General features: G+C 38.0%; 1 protein-coding gene across 1 annotated transcript; it reads left to right on the top strand.

The window, feature by feature from the left end:
• The first annotated feature begins 4,606 nt into the window (after nucleotides 1–4,606).
• LOC130135110 (pathogenesis-related protein 1-like) lies at nucleotides 4,607–5,255 on the top strand. The gene has a single exon (XM_056303488.1). The coding sequence runs from the start codon at nucleotides 4,642–4,644 to the stop codon at nucleotides 5,137–5,139; it is 498 nt and encodes a 165-aa protein (XP_056159463.1). The 5' UTR covers nucleotides 4,607–4,641; the 3' UTR covers nucleotides 5,140–5,255.
• The last annotated feature ends 6,153 nt before the right edge of the window (nucleotides 5,256–11,408 follow it).

Below are 11,408 nucleotides of genomic sequence, written 5' to 3'. Positions count from 1 at the left end.
AAAAAAAAAAAATTTAAATGTCCTAGCCCATGGCTAAATTGTGCATATCTTTTGGATGTAGTTTCAGAGAAATTCAGGATACCGAAATACAGACAATCCTATGTGGAGAAATTTCAAATGTCGTCGTCGTCGTCCTCGTCACATGGACTATTTTCCACAATTAGGGAGGACAAAATAAAGTAGGAAAAGAATAACAAATCAATCGGTGGAAATTCGTCCGACGATGCTGCTCGTCCCATCGTTGACTTTTCTTTATTCCCACGTGACCCAAGTTTAATCGCACGAGCCAAGAATTTTCCCCTTCAAAAAAAAAAAAGACAGTTAGTCTGTTGATATTTTATAAAATATTTGAAATGTTAAGTTGCTTCTACATGTACTACGCCTCCAATATTTCATCTTTTAGGTTCGATCTCTTTCCTTTTTTTTAAAAAAAATAAAGCGAGGAAACCGCAAATTCCGAATCCATAAAATATCCGACTAATCTTAACAATTAGATAAGACATGGGTCAAAACACCATATGAGTGATCTGAACACGAGGAATTGCATGTAATATTTTATGCAATCAATTGTGATATTATTCCTGACATGGTGGGTCTTCATCGGTTTTGCCTTGAAGCAAGAAGTTTAATGGTGATGTTATTCCTGAAATTTTGTAAAGCTACTTCATTATAAGTTACATTAGGTCAATAATTTACTGCCGTCCTCGTCCTTCGTGCTCTAGCACATTCAAGTTTTAATTCTTATTAATTTGTACTAACATCAAAATATATCATCTACAACTTTGGTTAAACAATTTTAATCATTGACCTATGGAAAAAGTGTCAATCGATGTTAATATATAGATTAAGCGTAGATCTGATCACAAAATTCATATTCTGCAGGCATACCGATAAAATGGATGGATTTGACCCGTACATTCTAGGACCTCGTCTGTCACGCCCCGAACCCTGACGGACTCGCGACACCCCTTCGGCGGTCGTATTGATCGCGACGTCTCAGGACGCGTCGCCAACCCCAAACGAAACACCCAAAGTCGTATGCAGGCAGAAGCGAAATTTAAACATCCCAGACAATAAATAATAACAAAGGGATAGCACAAAACGATAATTCCAAATACACAACATCAAAAGGGAACAGTGGTTGGATATCCTACTTCGCTATACAAAAGAGGGGCATCCAAAGATGAAACGAAGCATCAAATGCCCAAAGTCACCCCTGGTCTCTAGACCGCACGTGACGACTAACCGTCACTCCAAACAGGAAAATGTTTAACAACGGGGGATGAGATAAATCTCAATAAGTAGACAACCTAAACCCCACATAGGCCAATGCGTACCCAGACGAGTCTCAACATGCAATCTAACAATCGACATACTAGAACTCATACAAACATACATACTTCGCCTCCATTCACACGTCAACTCTGCATAATAGTCAAATCACATTAATGCATCCAGCATAACACATATTCAGAGCACACAAGGAAATTTCCCAAGCATCGCACAACCACACTCGCGCGTGTCTCGATTATAAGGTAAAACCACTTGGGCACGTTCCATACCATGCCGTATTCACCCCATAATCAAACACTATGCAACATGCGTGGTCCAAACCTAACTTTCTCATGACCTCCCGTGTCCTTTCACACCGCCCACGCCATCTGCGCCTCAGGCCCATTCTCACAGCCCGCGCTATTGCGCCAGCCCATTCTCACACTCGCTCGCGCCTCAGGCTCAGCCCTCCAATCAATCCAGGCTTTGTCCAATGACCCGCGTAAACACGCATCGGGTCTATCCTGCCTCAGGCTATTCGGACAGGCACACATGTCATATGCTTCAATCGATTCCATGCCAATCACATATTCAAACCACACCTTAATACACTCAATTGCCAATCATCCCAATCAAATCCATGTAAGTATCAAACTCAATTCATAAAGCATCACAAGTTCGCCACGTTGCACAACCCTCATTCTAACACATTTCAAGCACCCAATTCCAAGTCACAAACTCACTACAATAGCTCACAATTCCAGTATTCAAGCCGGACACAAACAACCCACAAACCAACACAAATCACCCACTCTCGAGCACGAAATTCACTCACAAGTGCCGTGACAATTCAGCCACACACGCACCCACCATTTCAATGCATTTAAACTCGCGTTCAAACCATAAACTAACCAACACTAGCCTCTCGAGTCAACAACCATACCAGCCACGAACAACCATCAATTAACCCCTAAAATCACCACAAATTAGTCTACGAACCAGCCACATTCAATCCACAATTCAACCCCTAACTCAGCCCCCCAAACAACCCATAAACCAATACTAAATAACCCCTAAACAAGTCTAAATAATACCCAAAGTATTAGGTAAGCTTTAGGGAGTCAGTATCACAAGTTCGCCACGTTGCACAACCCTCATTCTAACACATTTCAAGCACCCAATTCCAAGTCACAAACTCACTACAATAGCTCACAATTCCAGTATTCAAGCCGGACACAAACAGCCCACAAACCAACACAAATCACCCACTCTCGAGCGTCGAAATTCACTCACAAGTGCCGTGACAATTCAGCCACACACGCACCCACCATTTCAATGCATTTAAACTCGCGTTTCAAACCATAAACTAACCAACACTAGCCTCTCGAGTCAACAACCATACCAGCCACGAACAACCATCAATTAACCCCTAAAATCACCACAAATTAGTCTACGAACCAGCCACATTCAATCCACAATTCAACCCCTAACTCAGCCCCCAAACAACCCATAAACCAATACTAAATAACCCCTAAACAAGTCTAAATAATACCCAAAGTATTAGGTAAGCTTTAGGGAGTCACTTACTAGGTTTTGCCGAGGTTCAAGCTCGGGCCTAAATTTAAAAATTTACATTGATGAATAGTTATTTAAATATATCTACCTTGAAATACAAACTTTGTAAATATTTGAAGAGAAAACGATGCTTAAAACAGAAAAAGAAAAGTATTTTATGACACACTTAAAGTACAGTACCACAAAATTATGGAATTGTTTTCTATTTATATTTCCATTTTAACTATTATTTAACTCAGTTGTTTTTTCTTTAAAAAGTTTGACATAGCCCATGTGATTGGGCCAATAAATTCCAGAGGGTGAGCTTGGCACTTGCCAAAATCCGCCAAATTAGGTTTGGACATGGCCCTTAGAAATTCTAACCGAATCTGTCTAATGATCAGGTCTAATTAAGTGTATCTTATCACGTCATATTTAGATATGTTTTCCTCTATAGATGATGTTTTAGCGTTCAAATCATTTGAAATTGCCACCACCAGCTCTGAGAATGGATGGGACGAGGTTCAATGACCATAATTGACTTGGGTAATGGGACTAGACGCCCCTTAATTCCCTCCATCGTAGGGCAAGGCGTGATCTCATCCTTGTTATCTATTATTTAGCTCAACTATTTTTTTCTTTAAAAAATAAGACATTGCCCATGTGATTGGAAATTGCCACCACCAGCTCTGAGAATGGATGGGACGAGGTTCATTGACCATAATTGACTTGGGGATTGGGACTAGACGCCCCTTAATTCCCACCATCGTAGGGCAAGGCGTGAGCTCATCCTTTTTATCTATTATTTAGCTCAACTATTTTTTTTCTTTAGAAAGTAAGACATTGCCCATGTGATTGGAAATTGCCACTGCCAGCTCTAAGAATGGACGTGATAGGTCCATTGACCTTAATTGACTTGGGGATTGGGACTAGACGCCCCTTAATTCCCTACTGTAAGAGAAGGGGTGAGCGCAACTAGCAAGTAATTGCATAAAAAGTTTCTTAATCAACTATGCGATAATGCACAAGATAAACTTGAATGGGAAATAAATGTGTGAGGACTCAAAACAAGTTTGGAGGTTTCATTTTAATTGACCAATGGAAATTTCACGAATCATGTAATAAAGAGGATTTAATGCCTATTCTTAGTACATTTAGCATATCCCTATCCTCAATAACAAAGGCACCTTATAATCTTTTCGGAAGTTATTTTTGAAATTTCTAACTATAACCCAAAATAAATATCTTACTCGTATAAACTTAAGTTGGGAATATCGAGGATGCATCAAGCTTGACTACTTGAGCTCGATGTTTCAGCTTTTGGTGCTTGACTCATAATTGACTTGGACTGTAAACCAATTGCGTAGAAAATGTCAAAAGACACAATCGAAAGTAGAGGTGGGGGGTAGGGTGGGGTGTGGCTGGGGAGGGAGGGGGAAGGGGGAAGAGTGCCAAGATTAACTTACATTTTAATGTGTGTAATGTTCATTTAAAGAATCGATGGTGTCACTATTTGTCATGACAACGAAAGGTTCACTCTCTAGCTAAAAATAAAAAAACGTTACAAAAAAGAAGACAAGGTCATCATCGGTGTACAACCTTAATTAGCGTTGTACAGAGTATGAAAATAATCGCATGAAGGTGTCATTGTTCATCAATCAATTTGACGGGCACTCTCTAGTATGAACATTCGACTTTTCCATGCCCAGATTTTTCCACATGATCATTCTATAAATACCATCTTAGCTCTTTTACCCATCTCTTCATCAATCAACAAAGATCTTTCCTTTCCCAATTATTTTGGTGTCTAACAATATGTGTCTGCGTGTGTTTATTCCTCTACCTCTCATTTTCCTCGTTGCTCTAACCATAGTGTTGATCCCTGTGTCCGTTGCCCAGGACTCGCCCCAGGACTATGTTGCGGCCCACAATGCGGCCCGCTCTAAAGTTGGTGTGGGCCCGATTGCCTGGGATGAGGGCGTGACTGGCTATGCCACGGATTACGCCAACAAGCATGCCAGCGACTGCTCCCAGCTTGTCCATTCAGGCGGACCTTATGGGGAGAATCTCGCGTGGGCTTCCCCTGATCTCACTGGCACAGGAACGGTGAACATGTGGGTTGGGGAAAAGCCCGACTACGACTACAACTCCAACTCGTGTGCATCGGGGAAGGACTGTGGGCATTACACTCAAGTGGTGTGGCGGAACTCAGCTCGACTCGGATGTGCGAAGGCCCAATGTGCGACGGGCGGTACTTTGGTGACTTGCAACTATGATCCTCCTGGGAACTATGAAGGCGAGAAGCCTTATTGAATTACGAAAAGTTTGTATGTCCAATAATGGACTATGATGTCAAAATAATGCCCAATTACAATGGGGCGAGAGCTTCAGATTCACTAAAGTTAATTGACGTCATATGATATATATTTCTATTAGCTCTTCCCATTGATTCTAGTGCATAGCAATGGCCGTCTCAACCATATAACCTTACGTTTCGTTCAACAGGGTGATAAGGGCTATAGTTGAAAACATTGATAGATACATTCATTGAAAAAAGATTAAATTACGAGACCAAACTTATTTAATAATTTGGACTTGATGGTATACTCGTCAGTAGACTTATATATTGATGAATTTAACCCGTATACTTGACCAAGTTAGTATTATCTGTAATTAATCAACTAGGTGTCAACAAGCTCTGGCCACAAAAATTTAGGTGTCCGGTCAAAATTGCCTAACTTTGCATTCTATTTCAATCCATTTTATACATAGCAGCCTAGTATGGTACTTAGAAAGGTCATAGACTCATAGCTAGAAAATTCTTTCCCACTAGGGTTTGTGTGCTTGGACAATTACCTAAAAAAAATTCTCATTTGTCTCAAATTACGTTGTTTAAACAAACTTAGACCCACGATCACGCCAAAATTTGCGGTCAATGAAGTCCGGTTAACGAGTTCTACGCTCGTGGAGTCAGTCGTGGGAATCTATACCACGTTCTTGTATATGACTTGGATGAAATGATTAACCTATAATTTAGGAAAGTGTTGCGAAAGTATCTAGGAATCTTGACTATTGTGATGGTGTAGTACGAGATCGATAAATTCATTTGGGAGATCACCTAGAAATAGTTGAAGTGTCCGAAACCGTTAACAAATCTTAATAAGGATATACTAACTTGATTTACGTTACAATACATCTGTAACATGGACTTCTTGCACCTAACATCTTCACACTTACACCTTAGCAAATCTCTCACACACATGTGAGCCTCTTGTGTTGGGCCGGCTCCCCCTTTAATCTAGGTATTCCTTGCATGCAACGTTATCTCAACTTAAATCTTTGTGGGCCCAACTAAGATTGGCGGATGTTGGAGCTGAGGAATAAAATATGCCTTCAGACTTTACCTCAATTGCCCAAGCCTAGCAGTTAAGCAAGAAGCCAGGGGACACTATCCATCACTTCTATTAGGGAGTCACATATTAGATTCTTTCTTGAGATACTCACCAGACACCGATACACATGGGCCACCAATCAACTATCAATACTAATATCACTTATTGGGGACTCATAACAGAAATCCGCAACCTTAACCTGGAAAGATCATCAAGAGAAAGTCAAGTTTAAAACCATTAACATATTTAGTTGGATCCACTTTCACGTAAAAACTCAAGCTATTAAAGATATAGGTCAATTAGAACATATTAAATGCACCGCCTTACACTACACACCCGATGTGGGGTTTCTTTCGCCTACACAACATAGACCATATTTGCTAAAATATTTAGCTTGAATTTTAAATTTTTTTTTTTGCTAGGAAAAATTGAGCTAGCTTTGAAGTAACAAATTAACCATAAGGCACATGATTCTTATTTTACTTCACCTTCTTGAAAAAAAAGACCGTACCTCGTAAAGTTTTTACGAATTATATTCGTTTAATGTCAACCTTGCACGGCATAGGTACAGATAATTTCAATTCATTCCATTGCAAATCTTGCTCCTAACATTGATCAGTCGTATTGTGAATGCATGTTGATAAACCAATAATTGTTGATTTTGTCCTTCGTATTAAGTCTGTTTCAATGAAATTGTTCATAAGATTGTATTCCTTTTTTTTTTTTTGGTAAGGTAAGAAAGATTGCATTCTTTTTCATCTCATATATGTAAATAAAAGAATCTCTAAAAAGTTATTTTTTTGTTTGGGACCGAAGTTGAGCCTTCATGACCCAGCTCTAGCCACTGCTGAGCCAAGTTCATCCACCGGCAGCAACCATCGGTTGTGATTATTTGACTGATGTTGCAAGTCGAGGTAGAAGTATATTCCAAAACTTATTTCCTATTTCTAAGCTAAAATCATTCCCTTAGACTAGAAGTTTTGATTTCTTTTGTAATTAGTTACAAAAACCAGTGTTTTGCGTAGGCATACCTGGATACATGAGATTTATCGGCTTTTTTTTTTTTTTGCATGTTATTTTTATCGGTGTTAGCATGTAAATTTTGTCATGTAAGATCTCAAGAATGTTTTCATTTGTATTATTCCTATAAATGTGTTGGACCCGTATCGATGTATAAATACTTAAAAATCACTTATCACTATTAAAACATAGCTTCCGAAGTGAGAAATTGAATCTAGTTCTTCATGTTACAAGTCATCAACCCACACCTTTATTCTCCATGGAAACAAGCTTGAATCGAGCTATAACTGTTGATTCTTACCTCAATTGATGGACTAACTCTTCATGCCCCTTTATTCTTCAATTTCCTCATACCAGATGCATAAACATGACAAAATTTAGCTTCATAACCATGGAAACCCTAAAATCTTCTTCTCAGTTTGTCCCTCTTTCCTCCGTCCCCTTCTTTCTATTCTTGTTTTCTACCTTTTCTTCTCTCTCCCTTGTCTTGCTTGTCTTCATCACAACAAGGAGACCCAAATAGATTAGCCACCTTAATGAGTCAATAAATCCAATTAACTATCCAAGTGTCCATGGACTTTAAAACCAAAATATAAGGGACTAATGCATTTTCATGCATGGTTCTGAGTTGGCCAGTTTCTAGGAATCAAAGAAACCAAATAAAATTGTTATCTAGTATCCAATTCATAGATACACTTATTTCTTGGGCATTACATAACTTTACGTAAATATGAGGTGCTTTCCAAATGTTTACTAAATATTATATCTACATGGTGCATCAATGAAATCAATCCATCTTGTCCCAAATCAAGTACATATATTCCTATTATCACAATCGCGTAATGTCACGTATGGGTGTCAACATGTCACTAGGTGTTAAAATTTCAAGATATTACCATTCCATCCTACAAACACTGATAGTGACATCAATGTTGAGTAACCAAATCACCGGTTAAGCAAGCAACTGACCTCACTTCTAGGGATAACAAATGCTAATAAAAGTAAATCACAAAGATGATATTCGATGATGCATACCATATAGGCAATTCCACCGATATATCACGGTGCTCGCACTTGAAGGATTCCAGAGGTGGCCCATGGTTTAAGAGGTGGTTCCCACCATGTAGCACTTTGCCTTTACCAGGTTCAAGAGATGGCTCCCATATTGTAACACTTTGTCCATGTGACACTTAGTTCTAGGTGTGAATTTTTTTTTTTTGAAAGACCAAATCGGCCAAGATTGGATTGCTCGAATATTTAGGTCCAGTTAGGCCCAAGTGGAGATTTAGGCCTTCCCCTTATTTTTGTCAGGCTGGTCCACACCTTCAGCCTTAGCAGCTTTGGGCCTGAGCATCTCAGGCCCGAAATGGCCCGGACCGGCCGTGCTATATGTTAAAAAGTAGACAATGAATAGTAGAGAATACATTATATACACTTAAAATGCTTTAATAAAGTCATAAGTAAGTTATTATATAAACATATGAAAAAAGCTATATTTAAAACCCAAGCTCTAATAACTAATCTATTTTCAATTTTAAAAAGTAAAAAGGATAAGTGAATTGGAAATCTTAAAACTTGTCATGAAAGTGCAATTGAGTCATGAAACTTTTAAAAAGTGCAATTAAATTTTAAAAATTATCAAATTGGTGCAATCAAGTTCTTCCGTTAACTCCATCCAACTTGACTAAGGGAAAATGCCGTCGTGGCTTTTTTATTTTTTATTTTCTCCCTTCAACGTGGTGATGACATGGCTAAAATATGAAACATAAGGCTAAAACGACGTTGTTTTGGTCCAAATATCATTTTTTAATACAAAATTTATTTTAATTATATTAAAAAATTTTAAAAAATACAAAATAAGAAGAAGAAAGGAAAATGCAGGTGAGGGCTTGCGTCCCTTGCCGTCATGGCCCCACCATCGCGGAGCCCCGACTAGGGGCTCACTACCCTTGCCGACTGCAGGTGACAGCTTGTAGGCTCTCGCCCAACTTAGGGCCAACCCTCATCCAGATTGGGTGAGGGCTATCGACCCTCACCTAGGTCTGGTCAAGGGCTGCCACTAGCTGTTGACCCCCGCCACTTGTGGCCCTCGATCAATTTGGGTGGGGGTTTTCAGCCCTTAGCTAGGGCCTGGTGACCCCCGTTGACCATTCCCACACCATCGCCGGCCCTTCTTGGTGATGGTGGGGCGGCGGTGGCAACGAGGGCTACAAACCCTTTCTTGCGTTTGCCTTTTTCTTCTTTTTTATTTAAAAAAATTCTTTTTTAATTAAAAAATCATATTTAGACCAAAACGATGTTGTTTTAGCCATGCCATCACCGCATAGAAGAGAGAAAATAATAAAAAAGCCACGTTAGCATTTTTCATTAGCCAAATAGGACAAAGTTAACGGAATAACTTAATTGCACCAATTGGATAAGTTTTAGGTCTTTATTACACTATTTGAAAGTTTTAGAACTCAATTGCACTTTTGTGATAACTTTTATAACTTACAGTGAAGTTATCTCAAAGTAAAAAAAAATTCAAATTAAAAAATTTGGGTAAAAGTATTAAACTAGACCTATTTTTTTTTTCTAAAAATAGGCTCGCTGGTCTTTCTCTCCCGTTGCCGATATCATGGATAGTATGTTGTATTAAATAGTGCCAAGGGTTCGGATACTTTTCACAGCATGATCAAAGCATTAGCGAATCGATTAGACTATTCTAATGTGAAAATCACTTTTAGTTTTCTTGAATCCAAGTGCACGGGACGCAATCTCTTTTCATTATGGAAGCAAAAAACTTGCTCCATGATTCACGTACATTTCTTTTAACGGCCAAAGGAAATTCCCTATTGCCTTTTTGATGACTCAAGCAAGAAAAGCGTTGGACTAATTGCCCGTTGTGCCGCACTTGAGAACAATAAAAATGATTTTTGCTTCAATAATGATAAAGATCACGACTCTCGCACGTCACATCACGATTAAAGAATTCAAAAATAAAATACTTTTGCTGTTATAAAAGTGAGTCTTGCTTTCACATCTCTAGATTGAAAAGATGCCAAAGCCCATTTCATACGACCGGTTCTTGGATGACTTTTCCATTCAAAAAGAGATTTTGTGTAAAATCTTTGCCTTTTTGGAAAAGGAGAAAAAGAACATTATTATACAAAAAAGTTAGTTGATTTGTGATAATGAGTTGATCTTTGTGTTCATATTGACAGAGTAAATATCATTAAACTATCAATAAAAGAGGTCATTGTTAATATATGGCACCAATTGGTGCTTCATATGGACCCTTCGGTTTTGTTATTTATTTTTTGTATTATCCTAACTTTCTTCTTTGTTATTACCTTTTTTTGCCGAAATTGTTACTACCTTAAATATTGCTTTTTCTCCCCGAAACTTTTTATGGTTTTTCGTAATGGACAATGCTATGTTATATAATAATAATTTAATATCCTATGCTACATGGGAGACTATAAATGGACAGTAAGTCGTATTCAATAATTAATAACAATATATGCCACATCACTTATTATACCGAATTTATAAAATAGTATTAGTGTTGGATATTTCTCTTTTTTGTTTCTGTGGTAAAAGTGAGGACAAGCCAAACGTTGAAATTTGAATAATACTATAGGTACTAAGACTTTACTAGCATTTCCTACGTTAAATGGCACGCTCTGTGGCATGCTCCGCATAATTAATTAAGTGTGTAATCAACATAGGAATAATGTTTATAAAAAAGCAAAAAACATGAATGGGACAAGATCATTTAAAAGAAATTTAGGTTTTCATTTCACTCTCATATCTTCTCAAAATTACCCAAAATTCCTCTCAAGCATTATTTCCAGCTATCAGAGAAGTTTGTCTGACGAACTTTGAAACTATTCAAATGATTTTTAACTTGTTATACCGAAACACATTGTAATTATACGTTTCTCACATTGATCTTAACTATTTCACCCTTAGTTATATAATATTTATTAACTTCACTTTCACTGGAGTTAAAATTCACGCTAAACTGAAACCCATGAAGATGGAGCTTTGTCATGTGACCTCAGCAGCATTTCAAAATAGTTTACTATGAATTGTACATAGTCTTGAATTATTTATTAGTTGTATGTAGATCGTCTTGAAAACTAAAATCTATTTGAGCATCCTTATAAAGTTCAAATAAGTTAAACA

This window comes from Syzygium oleosum, unplaced genomic scaffold (genome assembly GCF_021117445.2).
Source record: "Syzygium oleosum isolate NSW1041296 unplaced genomic scaffold, Sole_v2.1 Sole_v2.27, whole genome shotgun sequence".
Taxonomy (NCBI): Eukaryota; Viridiplantae; Streptophyta; class Magnoliopsida; order Myrtales; family Myrtaceae; genus Syzygium; species Syzygium oleosum.
Note: the sequence above shows the minus strand (reverse complement) of the source record. Positions and strands in the feature narration are given on the sequence as shown.